The 23,215-nt window shown below is 57.9% G+C and overlaps 2 protein-coding genes across 3 annotated transcripts in view; one reads left to right on the top strand and one right to left on the bottom strand.

Moving 5' to 3' along the window:
- The window catches only part of PBDC1 (polysaccharide biosynthesis domain containing 1), a 94,515-nt gene that overhangs the window by 13,486 nt on the left and 57,814 nt on the right, over nt 1–23,215 (bottom strand). The window lies entirely within an intron of this gene.
- Nucleotides 1,206–21,774, top strand: DMTN (dematin actin binding protein). 2 transcript variants are annotated; one of them, XM_054294646.1, is made up of 17 exons: nt 1,206–1,291; nt 6,120–6,172; nt 7,470–7,523; nt 11,039–11,113; nt 12,502–12,657; nt 13,765–13,809; nt 13,889–13,997; nt 15,377–15,433; nt 15,516–15,668; nt 15,756–15,865; nt 16,525–16,630; nt 17,571–17,632; nt 17,786–17,834; nt 19,248–19,255; nt 19,436–19,495; nt 20,449–20,529; nt 21,512–21,774. In XM_054294646.1, the coding sequence occupies exons 3-17, from the start codon at nt 7,506–7,508 to the stop codon at nt 21,623–21,625; spliced, it is 1,203 nt and encodes a 400-aa protein (XP_054150621.1). In that variant the 5' UTR covers nt 1,206–1,291; nt 6,120–6,172; nt 7,470–7,505; the 3' UTR covers nt 21,626–21,774. The 2 variants fall into 2 exon arrangements, with proteins under 2 accessions (XP_054150621.1, XP_054150620.1); XM_054294645.1 differs by lacking the exons at nt 19,436–19,495; nt 20,449–20,529; nt 21,512–21,774 and having other exon boundaries at nt 11,042–11,113; nt 19,248–19,309.

Here is a 23,215-nt window from a genome sequence, read left to right as displayed (position 1 = left end):
CTATCCCTCAGCGAGGCTGAAGGATGTTCCTGCACCTCCTTCAACACCTGGCAAGGCCAGAGGGTTGTCCTGCACTTTTTCCATCCCTCTGTGTGTCCACAGCATTGTCCTGCACCTCTTCCATTCCTCAGTGAGGGTGAAGGATCTTCTTGTATCTCCTCCATCCCTGTGTGTGTCCAGGGGATTGTTCTGCACCTCCTCCATCCCTCTCTAAATCCACAGGACTGTCCTGCACTCCCTCTATCCTTCTGTGTGTCCCCAGGATTGTCCTGCACTCCGTCATCCCTCAGCGAGGCTGAAGGATGCTCCTGCACCTCCTCCATCACCTGGCAAGGCTGGAGGGCTGTCCTGCACCTCCTCCATGTCTCACTAAATCCACAGGATTGTCCCACACTCCTTCCATTTCTCTGAGTGTCCAGAGGACTGTCCTGCAAACTCTCCATCACTCGGTGAGGCCAAAGGATGCTCCTGCCCTTCCTCCATCCCTCTCTGAATCCACAGGACTCTCCTGCACTCCTTCCATATCTCTGTGTGTCCACAGGATTGTCCTGCACCTCCTCCATGTCTCAGTGAAGCCAAAGGATGCTCCTGCACCTCCTTCATCCCTGTGTGTGTCCAGGGGCTTATCCTGCGCATTCTCCATCCCTCAGCGAGGCTGAAGGATGCTCCTGCACCTCCTTCATCACCTGGCAAGGCTAGAGGGTTGTCCTGCTCTCCCTCCATCCTTTTTTGTCCCCCAGGATTCTCCTGCACCTCCTTCATCCCTCTCTGAATCCAGAGGATTGTCCTGTACTCCCTCATCCCTCAGTGAGGCTGAAGGATGCTCCTGCACCTGTTCCATCACCTGGCAAGGCCAGAGGATTGTCCTGCACTCCTTCCATCCCTCAGGGTGTTCCCAAGGGTGTCCTGCACCTCTTCCGTTCCTCAGTGAGGCTGAAGGATGTTCCTGCACCTCCTCCATCCCTGTGTGTGTCCAGGGGATGGTTCTGCACCTCCTCCATCCCTCTCTGAGTCCACAGGATGCTCCTGCACCTCCCTCACCCCTCTCTCAATGCCCAGGACTCTCTTGCACCTCCTCCATCCGTGGCCGAGCCCCGGGGCCTCTCCTGCCCCCGGTGCCGCTCCCGCCTCTCCCGGTTGCCGCTCCCGGTGCCGCTCCCGGTGCGGCGGCGGGCGGGGGGCGGTCGCTGTGGTAACGCGCGTGCGGCGCAGGGGCGGGAGGGCTGCTCGGCGCGGGGATGGCTCCCGGCGGACGGGCAGCGCTGCCTGCGGGCCATGGGCTCCCCTGAAGGTACGGCCTGACCCCCGCACCCCACCCCGCACCCCCCGCGCATCCTCCCGCCTGACCCAGCGCGGTCCGCACTCGCTTTGAGTGCGTGCATGAAACACCGCGCGTTGTGGGTCGGAGCGGGATCGGGGCGCCCCCAAACTCCCCCCCGGCGCGTCGGTGCCGCGGCCGGGTCAGGAGTCGGAGCAGCCCCCGGGCGCAGGTGGCAGCCGCCGAGCAGCCGCTGCGATCGTCTTCATGCTTGAGAAACTGGGTTAGTGGCGGCGGCGAGGCGGCCGCGGCCCCGATGATTCACGGGCACGGCCCCGGGGGGCGGCGGGGGCCGGGGGAGCCCCCCGGGCATGGGGGGACGGCGGAGCCAGCACCGGGGATGCTCCTGGCTCTGAAGGACGAGCGTGTGCATCCCCCTGGGGCTGTATCCCCGCCAGATGTTCACTGCTGGGCCTGCATCCCCCCAGATGTGCAGCCCTGGGTGTGCTTCCTCCCAGCTGCGCACCCCGGACACACCCCAGGCCCTGCGTGTCCATCTTGGGGGGGTCCAGCAGCGCTTTCCTTAGCGGGGTGCGGGGAAACTGAGGCAGCGAGGAGGAGCCCCCGAACGGGCGCTGCTGCCGCTGTCACCAGGCAGCGCTCCCACACAGAGCCGGGAATAGACTCCGGCTCCCGGCGCTGCGGCACCAACGCAGCCCCGCCGCCCCCGGCGCCTCCGGCCGCGGCTCCGCTCCCGAGCCCCATCCCGGGGTGCCGGGACCGCGATCCGAGCGGCCCCGGAGGGATGGAGGCGGCCGCAGACCCCGTGCCCTGCCCTGAGCAGTACCGCGACCCCCAGGGTTTGGGGGAAATTGGGGTTTTGGGGTTCAGCTCTCCCCTCCAGAGCCCGGCGCTCGCTTGTGGCAGATTCCCGGCACTTCCCAACCTGCGCCGGTGCCGCGGATGGAAATTCCCGCTGGATTTCCCCTCCTGGAACAGCCAGGGGTGGGCGCAGCGCCCCCAGACCCATCCTGGGGGTCTCATTGAGGGGGATGTTCCGTCCCCCCCCCCCCCCTCCCCACGCTGCCGCAGCCCCGTGCGGTGCTGGGGGTACCCAAATCCCCCCAAAATCCCAGCGGGGGGAGCGGGGGCGGCCGCGCCCCGTGCCCAGCGGGGGTCGGGGGGTGCCAGGGCTGGGTCATTCCCCTGCCAGGCCGGGTTATCGCTGTTTTCCTCCCTCTTTGTGCCGGGGAAAGCGGGAGGAGCGGCAGCCAATACTGCTTCGTCATGATGCCGGCTAATTCTCCTCTTGTTGGGAAAGGGACTGAGCCAGCAGCGAGCCGGGGAGAGGCGAGCGCGGCACCCACGCGGCCACCGCCACCCCCTCCCCGGGCGGCCGCGCACTCCCGCACCCTCCCACGCCCCACGCGGCCTCCCCCGCACGCCCCGCGCGGTTATCGGCGGCGGGGCCGGGCTGCCGGGGGGTGATAGGCTCGTCCCGCCGTTCTCCCGCCCGTTCTGCCGCTCTCACGGCTCTGGATGCGCCGCAGCCCCCGCGGGAGCCCACGCGTGATCGGGGGCTGGGTGCGAGCATCGGCCCGCAGGGATGCGGTGAGCGCGGCCTCGGGTGAGTGAGCGGCTCGGCGGGGACGGGGACACGCTGGGGACGCTGTGGGGACACGGAGGGTGCCGGGGGGGGCCGGGTGGTGGAGGCCGCTCTCCGTTTTTCCCGTCGCTTTTTTCCCCCCCACGTTTTGTCCCCACCTTGTCCCCATCGCTGGGGGAGGAACGCGGGGACCCCTCCCCGAGCCCCCCCGGGCCACCCCCGTGTCCCCTCCGCGGGGACATCGCCGAGGGACGAGGCCGAGACCGCCCAGCCCTGCCCAGCCCCACCTGAGCAGGGAATTTGGGGATTTGTGGGGTCTCAGCGTTGCTGCTGCTGCTGCTGGGGGGGAACCCCCCAAACCCAAATCCGTGAAGGGTTCGATGCTCCCTGGCCGTGGTGGACGCGGAATTTTGGGGTGCCCCAACCCCCCTGGCAGAGCCCGGAGGGGCCAAATTCCCATTTAGTGGAGCATTAGTGAGGGATTTAGGGGGCAGAATAAATTCCCATTTCCCCACTGCCATGTAGCACTGTGGGGGAATTCAGGGGCAGAATAAATTCCCATTTAGTGGAGCATCGGGGGTGGATTTAGGGGCAGAACAAATTCCCATTTCTGCACCACCATGGAGCATCGGGGGGTGATTGAGAGGCAAAATAAATTCTCATTTCCCCACTGCCACGGAGCATCGTGGGGGGATTTAGGGGCAGAATAAATTCCCATTTAGTGGAGCATGGGGGGTGGATTTAGAGGCAGAATAAATTCCTATTTCCCCACCCCACGCAGCATCGGGAGGGGATTTAGGGGCAGAATTTAGGGTGCAAATTTGGGGCGTCCCCCCTAATCTCTTGGCCGTGGATGGAGCCAAAGGGGGGTTCAGCTCCTGGCTGTGGGTGCCAGGCTGGGATCGTTCCAGGGCCACTTTGGGACCCCCGGGCACCTCCTGGGTGTCCTGTCAGGTGTGACCCCCCCCCCCCCGGGTGACCCCAGACCCCCAATCCCGGGGTACCCAACGCTGGGTGTGCCTCACCCAGGGCTGGCAGATCCTGGGGGGGTTTTTTGGGGTGCGGGGGCTCCCCCAAACCCTCAGGGGGAGGCGCGGAGGGCGCGGCCTCCTCACACATCCCCAGCGGGTCCCTCCGCGTGCGGGATGAGCAGGCTAATCCCACTCTAATCCCGGATTAGGAGCCACGTGAGGCGCGGCCCAGAGCGGGGCTGTGGGGTGGCCATCGGGACAGGGGGGCCGAGCAAAGAGCAAAATTCTCATCGCCGAGAATTTTGGGGTTCAGGCCGCGTCTCCCCCTCTCTAAACCTGCAGGGCAGGGCCGGGGGAAGCTGCGCTGGCCCAGATTCCGCGGATGGGAGGAAGCGAGGAGGTGGAAATTCCTCCTTCATCTCCATCCGCTCCGGGATGGGGTGGGCGGGCTGTTGATACCCCCCCCCCCTTTCCCCTCCCGTTCCCATCCATGCGGGGAAACTGAGGCAGGGATGGAAAAACGCCCGGGGGTGGCAGCTGGTGGCATTTGGTGGCTTTGGAGGCCACCGAGGTGGCGGGCAGTGACACGGCAGCGATGGCCGGGGACAGAAACAGGACAAGGGAGGAACCGGACACCGGCGGGGCGCGGGTCGCTGGGCCGCTGTCGCTGTCGCGCTCAGGTTGCCGCTGGGGCCCCGCGTGTGGTGGCCGTGCCTCAGTTTCCCCGGTGAGCGCGGAGGATGCTCCGGGCCTCGCTGCGCTGTTTGTTTGGAGCTTTGCTGGGAGGAGGAGGAGGAGGATGAGGAGGGCTGGGAAGCGCCGGACGCCGCTCCAGGGCTGGCGGGATCCGTCTGTTCAGGGAACTTGTGACCCCGAATGTCCCCCCCGTGTCGCTGCTGGCTGCGAGCCGTGACAGCCGCGCCGCGATTCGGGCGCTCGGTGATACTCGGGAGGGTGAGGAGGAGGAGGAGGGCGATGGAGGAAGGCCGGGGGTCCCCTGGGGGTTCTCAGGGCCTGGTTCCTGGCGCGGCGCCGGGCGCTGATGGCTTTGGCGGCTGCGAAAAGTCAAATCCGGATTTCCTCGGGGTGGGGAGGAGGGAACCGAGCTCTTCCCGCGGCAGCGCAGCCCCGGCTCCGCTCTCGGGGGGGGCACCGGCGCCCCTCCATCGCTGCGAGCCCCGCCCGCACGCGTCCTGTCCGTCTGTCCATCCATCCATCCATCCATCCTTCCTTCCTTCCTTCCTTCCTCCCTCTCTCCCTTCCCACGCTCCCTGCCCGGCTCCTTTCGGTCCCCTCAGCGCCTCCCTGACAGGGGGGGACACGCTGCTTGTCCCCCCCTCCTGTCCCCGCTCCCCGGAGCCCTCCTGGCCGGGAAAATCCCAAAACAACCGCGCTTATCTCGGGCCAGGCGCGGTTCCATCGGGGCTCGTTGCCATGGGGAGCGCGGGGCGGTGGCTCCTGCCCGCTCCTGATAAGCTGTCCCCGCGCTCTGGGGACACGGGGGGGGGGGGGGGGCACCGTGGTGGCCGAGGTGGCACTGCGGGCCTGGCACCTGTCGCCAGTTTTGTGGCGTCTCTCCGCTCGCCCGAATCGGGTTTGTTTTCCTTTTCGTTCTCCGCCATCGCCTCTATTCGCTCGCTGTCCCCGCGTCCCTCCGGTGTCGCCGCGTCCCTCCCGTGTCCCCGCAGCGCCACCGGGGGCGGGGGGCGAGCCTGGCTGGAAATTGTGAGCTCAGGGCTGTGCCCAAGCGGACAATGCCGCCCTTGTGCCGCTCTGGCACTGCCCATGCCACCGCTCCCGGGGCTGGGCATGGGGTCAGCGCCTCAAATCCCATTCCAGGGTCGGCTCTGGGGGGGTCTTTGTGGCGGGGGGTCCCCAGGGAGGGCTCCGGCAGCTCGGGGATGCTCCCGCTGCATCCCCGCGATCTGCGCTTGGGGACATCGGGCTTGGTGTCCCCAAAGGCGGTGCCACCCCCGTGCCCTGCCCGGGCTGCTGTCGCTGTCACTGTCGCACGAGCTGTTTCCAACTCCGTCCCTCCTGAAAGGAGAATTTGGCGGAGAATGGGGAATTTTCCCCTTTGTGAGCGCCTTTGTGGCCCCGCAGCGCGGCCGGGCCCGTCCCGTGCCCGGGGAGGCTTCTGGAGGCCGCGCAAGGGACAAAAGGGCGACACCGTCAGCACGGGCGGGCAGGGACACGCGGCGGGCACGGGGACAGCGTGGGGACAGCGTGGGGACAGGGGCAGGGCTGGCACCCGCTCAGCGGCACCGCTGCGCTCTCCCTGCAGGGGGAACGGCCGAGCCCCAGCGCCCAGGGGGATGCGGAGCCACGGAGGCAGCGGTGAGTGCGGGTCCCCTCCTGTCACTGTCCCCTCCTGTCACTGTGCCCTGTCTGTCACTGTCCCGTGCCTGTCACTGTGTCCTGCCTCTGCCCTGCCTGTCCCTGCTTGTCCCTGCCTGTCCCTGTCCCCTGCCTGTCCCTCTCCTGTCCCCTCCCTTCACTGTTCCCCTCCTGTCCCTCACCTGTCCCTTACCTGTGCCCTGCCTGTTCCTTGGTGTCCCCTGCCTGTCCCTGTCCCCCTCCCTGTCCCCTTCCTGTCCCCCTCCCTGTCCCCTCCTCTTCCCTCACCTGTCCCCTGCCTGGCACTGTCCCCTCCTGTCACTGTCCCCTGCTTGTCACTGTGCCCTGTCCCATCCCTGTCCCCTGCCTGGCACTGTGCTCTGCCTCTGCCCTGCCTCTCCCTGTCCCTCCCCTGTGCCCTGCTTGTCCCTTCCCTGTCCCCTGCCTGTCCCCCTGCCTGTCCCTGTCTGTCCCCTCCCTATCCCCTGTCTGTCCCCCTGCCTGTCCCTGCTTGTCCCCATCCTGTCCCTCACCTGCCTGTCTCTGTCCCCTTCCTGTCCCTGTCCCCTGTCCCCCTGCCTGTCCCTTACCTGTGTCCTGCTTGTCCCTTGGTGTCCCCTGCTTGTCCCTGTCCTCTCATCTGTTCCCCTTCATGTCCCCCTCACCGTCCCCTGTCTGTGCCCTGCGTGGAGGACAGTGGCACCTCCTGGCAGGCCTGTCCTGCTGCCAGCACTGGGGCAGTGCCACCCTCGTCTGGCACTGGGGCTGTGCCATCCCTGTGCCGTCGGCGTGCCACCCCCGTGCCCGCTGTGGGGATGTGCCACCCCCATTTGGCACTGGGGATATGCCACCCTCATTTGTCACCGGGGCCGTGCCACCCCCATGCCACCCTCGTTTGGCACTGGGGCTGTGTCACCCCTGTGCCCACTGTGGGGCTGTGCCATCCTCATTTGGCACGGGGGCCGTGCCACCCCCGTGTCTGCTGTGGGTCCTGCAGGGCTCAGTCCGTGCCAGGAGAGCGGTGGGATGTGCGACCCCACCCTGGCAGTGCCCAAACCCCCGTGCCCTCTGTGCCCACCCTGGCAGTGCCCAAAGCCCCGGGGGTCTCTGTGCCCACCCTGGCAGTGCCCAAAGTCCCGGGGGTCTCTGTGCCCACCCTGGCAGTGCCCCGTGCCCTCTGTGCCCACCCTGGCAGTGCCCAAACCCCCGTGCCCTCTGTGCCCACCCTGGCAGTGCCCAAAGCCCCGGGGGTCTCTGTGCCCACCCTGGCAGTGCCCCGTGCCCTCTGTGCCCACAGGAGCCTGTGACTGACACAGCCCCAGCCCGCGGCTGAATGGAAAGACTGCAGAAGGTACCGGGGGGGGACGGGGGGGACGGGTTTGGGGGTACAGGGAGGGTAAAGGGGGACTGGGAAGGTCTTGGGGGTCCAGAACAGAGTTCTGGGGGGGTCCCAGGAGGATGTTTGGGGTCCCAGGAGGGTCTTGGGGATCCAAGAAAGGTCTTGGGGTTCCAAGGAGGCTAAAGGGGGTCCTGAAGAGGGTTCTGGGGGTCCAGGGAGGGTCTTGGGGGACTGGGAAGATCTTGGGGGTCCAAGGAGGGTGTTTGGGGACCAGAACAGGGTTTTGGGGTCGATGGAGGGTCTTGGGGGTCCCAGGAGCATGTTTGGGGTCCCAGGAGGGTCTTGGAGGTCCAAGAAAGGTCTTGGGGTTCCTAAGAGAGTAAAGGGAGTCCTGAACGGGGTTCTGGGGGTCCAGGGAGGGTCTTGGGGGTCTGGGAAGGTCTTACTGGTCCAAGAAGGATGTTTGGGGTCCAGGGAGGGTGTTTGGGGTCCGAGGAGGGTCTTGGGGGTACAGAATAGGGTTCTGAGGGTCCGAGGAGAATCTTGGGGGACTGAGGAGGTCTTGGGGATTCCAGGAGGGTCTTGAGGCTCCAGAGAAGGCCTTGGGGGTCCAAGCAGGGTGTTGGGGGTCCAGAACAGTGTTCTGGGGGTCCGACAAGGGCTTTGGGGTAATGGGAAGGTATTGGGGGTCCAAGCAGGGTTCTGGGGGTTCAGAACAGGGTTCTGGGGGTCCAAGAAGGGTTTTGGGGTAACGGGAAGGTATTGGGGGTCCAAGGAGGGTTCTGGGGCTCAAGGAGGGTCTGGGGGTTCAGAACAGGGTTCTGGGGGTCCAGTGAAGGTTCTGGGCTTCAGGAAAGGTGCTGGGGGTCAGGGGAAGGTGCTGGGGTAGAGAACGGGGTGCTGGGGGTCCAGAGAAGGTTCTGGGGCTCCCGGAAAGGTTCTAGGGGTCCATGAAAGGATATTGGGGGTACAGAGAAAGTGTTGGGCATGTGGGGAAAGTTCTGGGGGTGCAGAACGGGGTGCTGGGGCTCCAGAGAAGGTTCTGGGGGTCCAGGCAGGGTGTTGGGGGTCTGGGAAAAGGGCTGGGTCTGGGAAGGTGCTGTGGGTCCTGGCAGGGTGTTGGGGGGTACAGAGAAGCTTTTGGGGGTTCGGGAAAATTGCTGGGGTCCGGGAGGGTGCTGGAGGTGCTGGGGGTCCCGAGAAGGTTCTGGAGGTTCAATAAAGGGCGTTGGGGGGTCCAGGAAAGGTGCTGGGGTAGAGAACGGGGTGCTGGGGGTGCTGGCAGGGCGCTGGGAGCCCAAGAAAGGATATTGGGGGTACAGAGAGTGCTGGGGGTACAGAACAGGGGCGCTAGGGGTTCAGAGAAGGTTCTGGGGGTCCAATAAAGGGTGTTGGGGGTCTGGGAGGGTGCTGGGGGTACAGAGAAAGTTCTGGAGATCCAATAAAGGGTGCGGGGGGTCCTGGCAGGGTGCTGGAGAAGGGGGAGCCCCGCACGCACACGGGGCTGGTGCCAAAGGCATGGGCAGTCCTGTGCTGCTGTGAGCAGGGCCCTGCCTTCCTCCTCCTCCTCCTCCTCCTCTCCAGCCCAGCCTGGCAGCCCCATCTAGCGGCAGCGCGTCCTGGCCCAGCGCTGTCACCTCCCAGCTCTGTCCCTCCCTGCCCGTGCCCACCAGAAATGCCATCCCCAGGAATCTGGGACCCGCGGGTGTGCCCGTGCCCATCTGAGGATGGGGGGAGAGACGAGGATCTGACTCCGTGTTTCAGAAGGCTTGATTTATTATTTTATGATATATATTACATTAAAACGATACTAAAAGAACAGAAGTAAAGGATTTCATCGGAAGGCTGGCTAAGAATAGAATAGGAAGGAATGATAACAAAGGTTTGTGGCTCGGACAGTCCGAGCCAGCTGACTGCGATTGGCCATTGATTAGAAACAACCAACATGAAACCAATCACAGATCCCCCTGTTGCATTCCAGAAGGCTTGATTTATCATTTTATGATATATATTGCATTAAAACGATACTAAAAGAATAGAAGAAAAGGTTTCATCAGAAGGCTGGCTAAGAATAGGATAGAAAAGAATGATAAGAAAGGTTTGTGGCTCGGCTCTCTGTCTAAGCTAGCTGGGCTGTGATTGGCCATTAATTAGAAACAACCACATGAGACCAATCACAGATGCACCTGTTGCATTCCACAGCAGCAGATAACCATTGTTTGCATTTTGTTCCTGAGGCCTCTCAGCTTCTCAGGAGGAAAAATCCTAAGGAAAGGATTTTCCATAAAAGATGTCTGTGGCACACGGGGGCACGGGGGGATCGGGATCTCTGCTTCCCACAGTGACCCCGAGATTTGTTAAAGTCTCTTTTCCCAGCCCAGCAGTCAAAAAAGGAGTCAGAACTGTTCTATCTTCATTCTCAATGTTGCTTAGTGTATTTTATCTATAAAAGTCTTTCTCCTGTCCAGCCAAGTTTCATTCAGCAGGACAGACAGAAGCACTCTGACACCCTCAGTTATCTTTTTATACTAAAAACTACGTGTACGGCATTTACAATAATTTTTCAACACCTATCACCTATGTTAGACAGTGAGCTTCTACTCTAAACCAATCCCAAAGTGCCACCATCACAGCAGGAGATGGAGAAGAAGAAGGAGAAAGGCTGGACACACCCAGATCCCTCCATCTTGCCCCCTGAACCCCCATTCTAAAAACCCAAAAAATCGATTTTTCACCCCATGATAAATTCACTATCATTCTACTTAAACTGTCATAGCTTGCAGGTCTTCATATAAAATTGGTAATTTTTTTCCATGGATTAAAATCAAAATCTCAGGTCTCTTGAGCTCTGTGCCAGGGTCTCTGAGCCCCCACTCTAAAAATCCCCAAAAATCAAATTTTTCACCCTATGACAAACTATTATTCCACTTAGAATTTTGTGGCTTGCAGGTCTTCATATAAAGTTGGTAAATTTTTTTCATGGATTAAAATCAAAATCTCAGGTCTCTTGAGCTCTGTGCCAGGGTCTCTGAGCCCCCATTTTAAAAACCCCCAAAAAATCTATTTTCCACCCCGTGACAAACTAACTATTATTCCACTTAAACTCTTTTGACCTGTAATTCTTTATCATTGTTTTTTTCTTTTGACTCTTTTGACTTGTAATTCTTGGTAATTGTTTTTTCCAAGGGCTAAATCAAAGGCACAGGGGTCTTGGGCTCTGTGCCAGGGTCTCTGAGCCCCCATTTTAAAAACCCCAAAAAATCAATTTTTTCACGCCATGATAAATTCATTATCATTCTACTTAAACTTTCGTGGCTTGCAGATCCTCATATAAGGTTGATAATTTTTTTCCATGGGTTAAAATCAAAACCACGGGGGTCTTGGGCTCTGTGCCAGGGTCTCTGAGCCCCCTGGCAGGGGTTTGAGCAAGGACAGACAGACAGATGTCCCGAATTCTGACACAGGGGTGTCCCCAATCCCCCCTGAGCCCCTTCCTGGGCTGAACCCCCTCCCCATTTTCCATCCAGCAGCCTCTGACCTCCCCTGGGAGCGTCTGCTCTTCCCGCGGATCCAGCGTTCCCGGCTCTCCCTCCAGCATCGTGGTAAGGAGCAGTTCCCACCTTCCCACCTCACCCCTAAATCCCCGCGGTCGGGATGGGACCCCCAAAACCATCCCCATTCCCCCCAGCACGGCCTTGGAGGGTGTGAATCCTAAATTTCCCAAAAAGTTCCCTTCTGAACCCCAAATGAAGGCGTTTTCCCTTCATTCCAGGCCAAAAGGGACAACGAGGCCTTGGAGTACAAGGACCTCATAAAGAACTCCCTAAATTTCCCAAAAATTCCCAAAATGGACAATGGGGTCCTGGGCTACAATCCCATGCTTCCAAATCCCATGGACTCCCATTCCCATTAACGCCCAACCCCATGAGCTCTCAAGGACCTTGTGAAAATTCCCTAAATTTAGGGAAATTTCCCTAAATTTCCCAAAAATTCACTTCTGCACCCCAAATCAAGGTGCTTTCCCTTCTTTCTAGGCCAAAATGGACAACGAGGTCCTGGGGTACAAGGACCTTATAAAAAACTCCCTAAATTTCCCAAAATCTCCTTTCTGCACCCCAAATGAAGGCATTTTCTTTTCATTCCAGGCCAAAATGGACAATGAGGTCCTGGGCTACAATCCCATTATTCACAATCCCATGAGCTCCCAATCCCATGAGCTCCAAGTACCTTACAAAAAATTCCCTAAATTCCCCAAAATCTCCTTTTTGCACCCCAAATTAAGGCATTTTCCCTTCGTTCCAGGCCAAAATGGATGACAAGGTCCTGGGGTACAAGGACCTTGTAAAAAAGTCCAAAAAATTCCCTTCTGCACCCCAAATGAAGGCATTTTCCCTTCATTCCAGGCCAAAATGGACAACGAGGTTCTGTGCTACAAGGACCTTATAAAAAACTCCCTAAATTTCCCAAAAATTCACTTCTGCACCCTGAATCAAGGTGTTTTCCCTTCTTTCCAGGCCAAAATGGACAACGAGGTTCTGGGCTACAATCCCATTATTCACAATCCCATGAGCTCCCAATCCCATGAGCTCCAAGTACCTTACGAAAAATTCCCTAAATTCCCCAAAATCTCCTTTCTGCACCCCAAATTAAGGCGTTTTCTTTTCATTCCAGGCCAAAATGGACAATGAGGTCCTGGGCTACAGTCCCATTATTCACAATCCCATGAGCTCCCAATCTCATGAACTCCAAGTACCTTACGAAAAATTCCCTAAATTCCCCAAAATCTCCTTTCTGCACCCCAAATCAAGGTGCTTTCCCTTCATTCCAGGCCAAAATGGACGACAAGGTTCTGGGCTACAATCCCATTATTCACAATCCCATGAGTATCCATTCCCAATCCCATGAGCTACAAGTACCTTACAAAAAATTCCCTAAATTCCCAAAGTCTCCTTTCTGCACCCCAAATTAAGGCGTTTTCCCTTCATTCCAGGCCAAAATGGACAACGAGGTGCTGGGCTACAAGGACCTGGCTGCCATCCCCAAGGACAAAGCCATCCTGGACATCGAACGCCCTGACCTGATGATCTACGAGCCCCACTTCACCTACTCACTGATGGAGCACGTGGAGCTGCCCCGCAGCCGGGAGGTGAGCGGGAATTCCCGGGGGTTTTTGGGAAAATCGCACCTGGAAAGAAGAATCAACATGATGGATTAGAATTCTAGAATAACAGGAAAAAATTCCAGCAGAAAAATAGCTGACATTGATTAAAATTCATTGTAATTCGTAACAGTTCATGAAGGTTGTTAAAGTTCTTAAGGTTCAGTTAAAACCGTGAAATTCATTAAAAGTAATTAAAAATAAATAAAAATTAAATGGAAATTAATTAAAATAAAATAAATAAAAATAAAATAAAATTTAAAAGAAATTAGAAATAAAGTAATAAGATTTTATAATAAATAAAATAATACTCTATAATTATAATATTTAATATATTTAATACTATATTAATTCATTATATAATTTATGTTGTATTGTATTATATTGTATTGCATTGCATTACATTATATTACATTACATCATATTTTATTACATTATATTGTATTATATTATATTAATTATATTATTCTTATATATTATAATTAAAAATAAATTAAAATAATTAATAAAATTAATTAAAACAATGTATTGTATTACATTATCTTTTATTATATATTATTTTATTATATTATATTACATTATATTACATTTATAATTTATAAAAATAAATTATAATATCATGTATTATATTACATTATATTACATTTAATTACATTGTATTTTATTATATTGATGATACAATATATAAAATGATATAATTAATAAAATTAATTAAAATGTAATGTATTATATTACATTACATTTTATTATATATATTATTATATTATATTATAATACATTATATTACATTATATAATTTATAAAAATAAAGTATAATATAATGTGTTATATTGCACAATAAATTATAATATAAATTATAATATAATGTATTATATTGCATTATATTATATTATATATTATTATATTATATTACATTATATTACATATATAGTTTATAAAAAGAAATGATAATATAATGTATTATATTACATTACATTTAATTATATTGTATTATATTATATTAGTTATATTATTTTTATATTTTATAATTATTTTTAAAGAAATTAAAATAAATTTTAAAATAAATTAATATTACTTCAATCCTTGCTTCTGCAGCGCTCCCTGTCTCCCAAATCCATGTCTCCTCCTCCGTCTCCAGAGGTGAGTGCTGGCCCTGCTGTGTGGGGAGGGGGTGGTGCTGACCTGGGGGGGTCTCTGACCCCGATCCCGTTTCCCGCAGGTGATCCGGGAGTGGCTGGAGAGCCGCCCCCCCAGCAGCACCCCGCTGCCCCCCTCGCGCCAGGGCCCCGCGCCCACCCGCAGCAGCGTCCAGCACTTCCACCGCCCCGGTAACGGAACCGCCCCGGCACCCCAAAGCGGGACCCCGGCACTGCCCGAGGCAGCCAGGCTGCCCTGGAGCCTCTTCCCAATCCCATGAGCTCCCATTCCCAACCCCATGTGTTCCCAGCCCCATAAACTCCCATTCCTAATCGCATGAGTTCCCATTCCCAACCCCACCAACTCCCACTTCCAACCCCATGAGTTCCCATTCCCAGCCTCATGAGTTCTCATTCCCAATCCCACGTGTTCCCAAACCAATAAATTCCCATTCTTAGTCCCATGAGCTCCCAACCCCATGAGTTCCCACTCCTCACCCCATGAGTTCCCACTCCCAATCCCATGAGCTCCCATTCCCCACCTCACAAATTCCTACCCCCAACCCCATGAGTTCCCATTCCCAGCCTCATGAGTTCTCATTCCCAATCCCATGTGTTCCTAAACCCATAAATTCCTGTTCCTAATCGCAGGAGCTCCCAACCCAGTGAGTTGCCACCCCCAATCCCATGAGCTCCCATTCCCCACCTCATAAATTCCTACTCCCAAGCCCATGAGTTCCCATTCCCAATGCCAAGAACTCCCACTCCCAACCCTATCAGCTCCCACTCCCAATTCCATGTGTTCCCAACCCCGTGAGCTCCCAATTCCCTGAGCTCCCATTCCCAACCCCATAAATTCCCATTCCCAATCCCATGAACTCCCATTCCCTACCCCATGAGCTCCCATTCTCAACCCCGTGAGCTCCCAATCTCATGAACTCCCATTCCCAACCCCTTAAATTCCCACTCCCATTCCCAACCCCGTAAATTCCCATTCCAAACTCCATGAGCTCCCAGCCCCAACCCCAGAGTTCCCAATCCCAACCCCATGAACTCCCATTCCCATGAGTTCCCAATCTCATGAACTCCCATTCCCAACCCCACGGGTTCCCAATCCCAACCCCAGAGTTCCCAATAACAATGCCATGAACTCCCATTCCCAACCCCATGAGCTCCCAATCCCAACCCAATAAATTCCCACTCCCAATCCCATGAGTTCCCAATCCCATAAAAGAATTCCCGCTCCCAATCCCATGAATTCCCAATCCCATAAATTCCCACTCCCAATCCCTTGAACTCCCACTCCCAACCCCACAAATTCCCGTTCCCAATCCCATAAATTCCCAACCCCATAAAAGAATTCCCGCTCCCAATCCCATGAATTCCCAATCCCATAAATTCCCACTCCCAATCCCTTGAACTCCCACTCCCAACCCCACAAATTCCAGTTCCCAATCCCATAAATTCCCAACCCCATGAGCTCCCAACCCCATGAGTTCCCATTCCCAACCCCAGAAATTCCCAACCCCACGAGTTCCCACTCCCGACCCCAAATCCCCCTTTCCTCCCAGAGACCGACACCACAGAGCTCAACATTTACAAGAAGCCCCCGATCTACCGGCAGAAAGGTGAGTGTGGGGAGGGCAGGGGGGTCCATCCCACGGGATGGGGCACCCCGGGGATGCCCCCTCACCCCCACTGTGCCCCCAGACCACCATTCCAGCGCCCACCACGGGAAGCATCTCATCGAGGACCTGATCATCGAATCCTCCAAATTCCCGGCGGCGCAGCCCCCAGACCCCAACCAGCCCGCCAAGATCGAGACCGACTACTGGCCCTGCCCGCCCTCGCTGGCCGTTGTGGGTAGGTGGCACCAGGGGGGTCTTCCCTCCCGGAGACCCCAGGTGGGCTGGGAATGGCTGGAATGTCCCTTTGTCCCTTTTCCCGCAGAGACGGAGTGGAGGAGGCGGATGGCGTCCAAGAGAGGCGAGGAGGAGGATGAGGATCTGACCGAGGAGATGAAGAACCTGCGGGAGCTCCAGAGGCAGGAGCTGAGCAAGGTCAGGGCTGGGCGGCACCTCTGAGGGGCTGGGGGTGATGGCACCGATCCCAACAGGGGTCCCTTGGTGGCACCGATCCCAACAGGGGTCCATTGGTGGCATCTTTGGGGGGCTTGGGATGATGGCACCAATCCCAATGGGTGTCCCTTGGTGGCATCTTTGGGAGGCTGAGGGCGCTGGCATTGGATGTCTCAATGGGGTTCCCTTGGTGGCACCTCTGAGGGTGTGATGGAACCAATCCCAACAGGGGTCCCTTGGTGGCACCTCTGGGAGTGATGGCACCAATCCCAATGGGGGTCCCTTGGTGGCACCTCTGAGGGTGTGATGGAACCAATCCCAACGGGGGTCCCTTGGTGGCACCTCTGAGGGTGTGATGGAACCAATCCCAACGGGGGTCCCTTGGTGGCACCTCTGAGGGTGTGATGGAACCAATCCCAACAGGGGTCCCTTGGTGGCACCTCTGAGGGTGTGATGGAACCAATCCCAACAGGGGTCCCTTGGTGGCACCTCTGGGAGTGATGGCACCAATCCCAATGGGGGCCCCTTGGTGGCACCTCTGAGGGTGTGATGGAACCAATCCCAACAGGGGTCCCTTGGTGGCAGCTTTGGGGGGCTGGGGGTGATGGCACCGATCCCAACGGGGGTTCCTCGGTTCCCAGGTCACCTCCAACCTCGGGAAGCTGATCCTGAAGGAGGAGATGGAGAAGTCGCTCCCGATCCGGAGGAAAACTCGCTCGCTGCCGGACCGGACGCCTTTCCACACGTGTGAGTGGGATGGTTCTGAACCCCGGCCCTTTCCCTCCTCATCTCTGGGTGCCTGCACCCCCCTTCTGCACCCCAAATCCTGCCTGCACACCTCAAATCCTGTCTGTTCGTCCCAAATCCTGCCTGTACATCCCAAACCCCACCTGCACCTCCCAAACCCCATCTGCACATCCCTAATCGCACCGTGTACCCCTGCTTATCCCTGCCCATCCCTGATGGTCCCTGCCTGTCCCTAAATGTCCCTAAAGGTTCCTAAAAGTCCCAGCCCTCCCCTGATGGTCTCTGTCCATCCGTGTCCATCCCTGCCTGGCCCCTCAATGTCCCTAAAGCTCCCTGCCTGTCCCTAAATGTCCCTGCCCATCCCTGATCGTCTCTGAAGGTCCCTGACTGTCTCTGTCCATCCCTAAAGGTCCCTAAAGATTCCTGCCTGTCCCTCCCTGTCCCTGCCCATCCCTAATAGTCCCTGCCTGTCCCTGTCTGTCCCTAAATGTCCCTGATGGTCCCTGCCCCTTCCTGCCTGTCCCTGAAGGTCCCTGCCTGTCCCCGAAGGTCCCTGTCTGTCCCTGCCTGTCCCTAAATATCCCTAAAGGTCCCTAATAATCCCTGCCTCTCCCTGTCTGTCCCTATATGTCCCTGATGGTCCCTGCCCCTTCCTGCCTGTCCCTAAATGTCCCTGATGATCCCTGCCCCTTCCTGCTTGTCCCTAAATGTCCCTGCCCATCCCTGGTGGTCCCTGTCTGTCCCTGCCTGTCCCTAAATATCCCTAAAGGTCCCTAATAATCCCTGCCTCTCCCTGTCTGTCCCTAAATGTCTCTGATGATCCCTGCCCCTTCCTGCCTGTCCCTATATGTCCCTGCCCGTCCCTGCCCATCCCTGGTGGTCCCTGCCGGTCCCTGGCTGTCCCCAAATGTCCCTGACTCTCTCTCTGCCTCTCTCCCAGCCCTCCACACGAGCTCCAAGAGCTCCTCCCTCCCCGCCTCCGGCCGGAGCACCCTCACCCGGGTGAGTGTCACCTGTGCCCCCCCCCAACACTGCTGGGGTCACCCGTGTGACCCTGTCCCTGTCCCCCCAACACTGCCGGGGTCACCCCAGGCTGCTCAGGGGTTGGGGTCACCCCTGTGACCCTGTCCCTGTGTCTGTCCCTGTCCCCCACAGCTGCAGTCAGCAGAGTTCGGCTCGGCGGGGAGCGAGAAGGGGAGCCCTGGTGAGGGGCAGGGACTGGGGGTGTCCTGGGGGTGTCCTGAGGATCTGGGGTGTCCTGGGGGTGTTCCTGAGCCTGTGGGGGTGATCCTGGGGACCTGGGAGTGTCCCTGGTGGTGTGGGGGTGATCCTGGGAGTGTGGGGGTGATCCTGGGGTGTCCCTGGAGATGTGGGGGTGTCCCTGGTAATGTGAGTGTGTTCCTGGGAGTGTGGGGGTGTCCTGGGGGTGTGGAGGTATTCGGGGGGTGTCCCTGGGAATGTGGGCATGTCCCTGGGGGTCCGAGGGTGTCCTTGGTGATGTGGGGGTGTCCTTGGTGATGTAGGGGTGTCCCTGGTGATGTGGGGGTGTTTTAGGAAATGTGGAGGTGTCCCTGCGGGTCTGGGGGTGTCCTTGGTGATGTGGGGGTGATCCTGGCACTGTGGGGGTGTCCAAGGTGATGTTCCCAGGAATATGGGGGTGCTCTGGAAGATGTGGGGGTGTCCTGGAGGGATGCTGGAACGTCCTGCAGAGATGTGGGAGTGTTTTGGGGATGTGGGGGTGTCCCTGGGAGTGTGGGGGTGTCCCTGAGGATGTGGGGGTGATCCCGGGTAGTGTGGGGGTGTCCTGGGGATGGGGGGGTGTCCCAGAGAATGTCCCCTGCAATGTGGGGGTGTCCTGGGGATGTCCCTGGTGATGTGGGGATGTTCTTGGGGATGTGGGGGTGTCCCTGGAGATGTGGGGGTGTCCTGGGAATGTCCCCAAGAATGTGGGTGTGCTCTGGGAGATGTGGGGGTGTCCTGAAGGTGTGGGCATGTCCTCGGGGTGTTCCTGGTGATGTGGGGGTGTTCTGGGAGATCTGGGGGTGATTCTGGGAGTCTGGGGATCTGGGAGTGTCCTGGGGTTGTCCCCGGGAATGTGGGGGTGTCCAGGGGATGCCACTGGGGATCTGGGGGTGTCCCTGAAGATGTGGGGGTGGTTTTGGGAGTGGGGAGGTGTCCTGGGAGTGTGGGGGTGTCCCGGGGAATGTCCCCAGGAATGTGGGGGTGTCTTGGAGATGTGGAAGTGTCCCAGAGGATGTTCCCGGAATTTGGGGGTGTCCCTGGGACTGCGGGGGTGTCCTGAGGGATGCTGGAATGTCGTGGAGGGATGTGGAGGCGTCCTGGAGATGTGGGGGTGTCCTGGGAATGTGGGGGTGTCCTGAGGGATGCTGGAATGTCCTGGAGATGTCGGAGCGTTTTGGGGATGTGGGGGCGTCCCTGAGAGTGTGGGGGTGTCCTGAGGGATGCTGGAATGTCCTGGGAGATGTGGGTGTGTCCCTGGAGATGTGGGGGTGTCCCAGGGACTGGCAGGGGTGCCACAAGCCCTGGCTCAGCAGGATGCGGGGGCACAGCAGAATGTTGGGGTCCCCGGGCTGAGCCCCCTCCTCTCTCTGTGCAGCCCTGCAGGTAAGAGCTCACCTGGACACGGACACGGAGACACAGGAACGGTGACAAGGGCGGGGAGGGGACACCGGGGCCACCTCGGGACGGTCCCTGCAGGGGGAGGGAGACCTGGAGCCCCCACCCGGGCTTCAGGAGGGGGGAATTGGGGTGGGGGCCGGGCTGACCCCAGGTTTGCCCCCCCAGAACGGCCAGCGCGGGCGGATGGACAGAGGGAACTCCCTGCCCAGCATGCTGGAGCAGAAGGTGAGCGGGGCTTAAATGGGATTGGGGGGGTGCTGGATGGGGCTGAGTGGGGGCTTGGGTTGGGGTCAGGGGGATTGGATGGGGCTGGGGATGTTTGATGGGGTCAGGGGGTCTTGGAGTGTCTTGGGTGGGGCTGGGGCGGCTTGGGAGGGGCTTGGATGGGGTCAGGGGAGGCTCTCACAGCCCCATGTCCCCCCTGTTAGGAAAATTAACCCACAAACACCAGAGGTTCGTGTCCAAAAAGGAGACAGAGGAGTCCTTTGGCTTTATTCCAATCAAGGCAGAGGCCATGGGGTCCCTCCAAGTTTTGGAGGATGCAGCCTCCCTTTTAATCCCCATTTCCAGCCACATTTCCCTTCTCTCTTTCCCCATTTCTGAGGTACTTGAGAGGTTCAGACCTCCCAATACACCTGATCCCAAAGATTCCCCTCTAATGTATAACCCTCCCTTTTAATTTTTAATTCTTATTGAATTTAGGGACTTTTCCCCATTTGTGAGATACTTGAGAGGTTCAGACTCTCTAGAACACCTGATATTGAAGATTCCCTTCTAATGTATAAAACCCTCCTTTTATATTTTAGTTCTTACTGAATTTAGGGGGTTTTCCCCATTTTTTCCCCACCTGAGAGGTTCAGACTCCCCAGAACACCTGATCCCAAAGATTCCCCTCTAATGTATAACCCTCCCATTTCATTTTTAATTCTTATGGAATTTAGAGGGTTTTCTTCCCCATTGTTTCTTTCATCTTTGAATATCCAATTTCATTTCTCAGCAAACCTAAAATCAGTTTACTTGTAAAAAATCAGTTTATTTATAAAAGCAAATATCTCTTTTTCCATTCATCAATCAGTGGAATCCTTCCCATTGTTTCTTTTCTCTCCCAGTGCTGGTTTTATCAGCCCCACACTTTGTTCATAAACCCAACTCCCCCATTTCTCTCCCCCTTTTTGCAGATCTACCCCTACGAGATGCTGATGGTGACGAACCGAGGCCGAGTGAAGCTCCCGCCCGGCGTGGACAGGACCAGGCTGGAGGTGGGGCTGTGTCATTGTCACCCTCAGGGGGTTCCGGGACTGTCACCGTCCCCTCTCAGTGTCACCACCCCCTGTCTGTGTCACCAACCTCTATTGGTGTCACCATCCCCTGTCTGTGTCACCATCCTCCAGCTGTGTCACCGTTGCCTATCCATGTTACCGTCTCCTGTCCATGTCACCGTCCCCTGTCCATGTCACTGTCCCCTATCTGTGTCACCATCCCCTGTCCGTGTCACTGTCCCCTGTCTGTGTCACCGTCCTCTGTCCGTGTCACCGTCCCCTATCTGTGTCACCAACCTCTGTCCATGTCACCGTCCCCTATCCATGTCACCATGCTCAATCCGTGTCACCCTCCTCTGTCCATGTCACAATCACCTGTCCGTGTCACCGTCCTCCGGGTGTGTCACCACCCTCTATCCGTGTCACTGTCCCCTGTCTGTGCCACCATCCCCTATCCCTGTCACCAACGTCTATCTGTGTCACCATCTCCCGTCCATGTCACTAATCTCTGTCCGTGTCACCATGCTCTATCTGTGTCACCATCCTCTGAGTGCGTCACCGTCCCCCGTCCGTGTCACCGTCCTCTGCCTGTGTCACCATCCTCTATCCGTGTCACCCTCCTCTGTCCGTGTAACCGTCCCCTGTCCATGTCACCAACATCTATCCGTGTCACCGTCCCCTGTTGGTGTCACCGTCCCCTGTCCACGTCACCATCCTCTATCTATGTGACCATCCCCTGTCCGTGTCACCATCTCCTGTCCCTGTCACCATCTCCTGTCCGTGTCACCATCGTCTGTCAGTGTCACCATGCTCTATCCGTATCACCCCCCCGTCCGTGTCACCGTCCCCTGTCCGTGTCACCCTCCTCTATCCGTATCAAGCCCCCCTCTGTATGCGTCACCCTCCTCTATCGGTGTCACCCTCCTCTATCCGTGTCACCATCCTTTATCCATGTCACCATCCCGTGTCCCCTCCCCTGCAGCGCCACCTGTCCCCCGAGGATTTCCTCAAGGTGTTCGAGATGTCGCCGGAGGAGTTCGGCAAGCTGGCGCTGTGGAAGCGCAACGAGCTGAAGAAGAAAGCCTTCCTCTTCTGAGCCCTCCTCCTCCTCCTCGGGCCAGCTCCGTCCGTGTCGCACCGTGGAATCGCTTCAGGGCTCCCCAGCCGGTTTTTATTGGGGTCCCCCCCACAGCTCTCCTCCAGCCCCCCAAATTTGTGCCCCCCCAAATCTGTGCCCCCACAAATTTGCGCCCTCCAAATCTGTGCCACCCGCCTCAGTCCTGGGGGTTTAGGGGGCATCAAACCTGCCTGGCATGGGGGAATGGGGGGGATTGAACCTGCCTGGCACGGGTTGGGGATTGGGGGGCTCCAACCTGCCTGGCACGGGGGAATGGGGGGGATTGAACCTGCCTGGCATGGGGAGATGGGGGCATCGAACCTGCCTGCCATGGATGGGGCTGGGGACATCGAACCTGCCTGGCATGGGGAGCTGGGGGGCACAAACTTGCCTGGCACGGGGAGATGGGGGCATCGAACCTGCCTGCCATGGATGGGGCTGGGGAGGTACCAACTTGCCTGGCACAGGGGGCTGGGGGGCTCCAACCTGCCTGGCATGGGGAGATGGAGATGGGGGCATCGAACCTGCCTGGCACAAGGGATGGGGGGCTCCAACCTGCCTGGCATGGGGAGATGGAGATGGGGGGCTCCAACCTGCCTGGCACAGGGGGAAGGGGCTTGGGGAGATCGAACCTGCAGCCCCTGCCCCATGGTGGGCACGGTTCGGTTGAGGGGGTCTCTGGGCTTTGTGCCCCTCTTTTACCCCCCCGGGAATGTGCCTGGCTCTGCTTTCAGCCCCCTGGCTCTGCTGAGGTGGTGCTGGGGGGTTCTGCTGCCCCCATCTCCCACCCCGAGGTGCCCCCCAAGTGCCCCTGTGCCCACCCCGAGGCTTGGGAAGAGCCCACACTGCCAGACCAACAAAGCCAGGCCCAAATCCCAGCTTAACGCCCCCTCCCACCCTGCAGCCCCCCAGCTCTGTCCCCCCCGGTCCCCCCTGTGCCAGGAACTGCAGAGGGGAAACCAAGGACACACTGCCAACCCCCCCAGCTCCGGGCTGGGCAGAGGGGCAGGGGGGGCACCCCGGGGGTGGCAGAGAGGGGGTGGGGGGGACCCTGGGGCATCTCCAGCCGTGGATGGGGGGGATGCAGGGGGTGATGATTTGGGGGGCACAGGAACAATGATTTGGGGGCACTGGGGTGATGATTTGGGGGGCACAGGAGAGCACTGGAGTGATGATTTGGAGAGCACTAGAGCGATGATTTGGGGTGCACAGGAGGGCGCTGGGGTGATGATTTTGGGGGCACTGAGGTGATGATTTGTAGGGCACTGGGGCAATGATTTGGGGGGCGCTGGGGTGATGATTTGGGGTGCACAGGAGCGATGATTTTGGGGGCACAGGAGAGCACTTGAGTGATGATTTGGGGGGCACTGGGACGATCATTTGGAGGGCACTGGAGTGATGATTTGGGGGGCACAGGAGGGCACTGGGGGAATGATCCGGAGGGCACAGGAGGGCGCTGGAGTGATGATTTGGCCACGGAACCGGCACGGATGGACTGGAGCAGGGCACGGCTCGATGGGCACCGTGCCCGCTCTCCAGGGCTGGCCACTGTCCCTGTCCCCTCCCGGA

Source organism: Melozone crissalis, unplaced genomic scaffold (genome assembly GCF_028551555.1).
Source record: "Melozone crissalis strain CALT ecotype California unplaced genomic scaffold, PUWL_Pcris_2 ptg000295l_1, whole genome shotgun sequence".
NCBI lineage: Eukaryota > Metazoa > Chordata > Aves > Passeriformes > Passerellidae > Melozone > Melozone crissalis.
This window is presented reverse-complemented; position numbering and strand designations above follow the sequence as displayed.

Coding starts and splice junctions, on each gene's coding strand:
- DMTN (XM_054294646.1), top strand. Junction 15,669..15,755: donor GCCCTCGCTGGCCGTTGTGG/GTAGGTGGCACC, acceptor CTTTTCCCGCAG/AGACGGAGTGGAGGAGGCGG. Junction 17,633..17,785: donor GCCGGAGCACCCTCACCCGG/GTGAGTGTCACC, acceptor TGTCCCCCACAG/CTGCAGTCAGCAGAGTTCGG.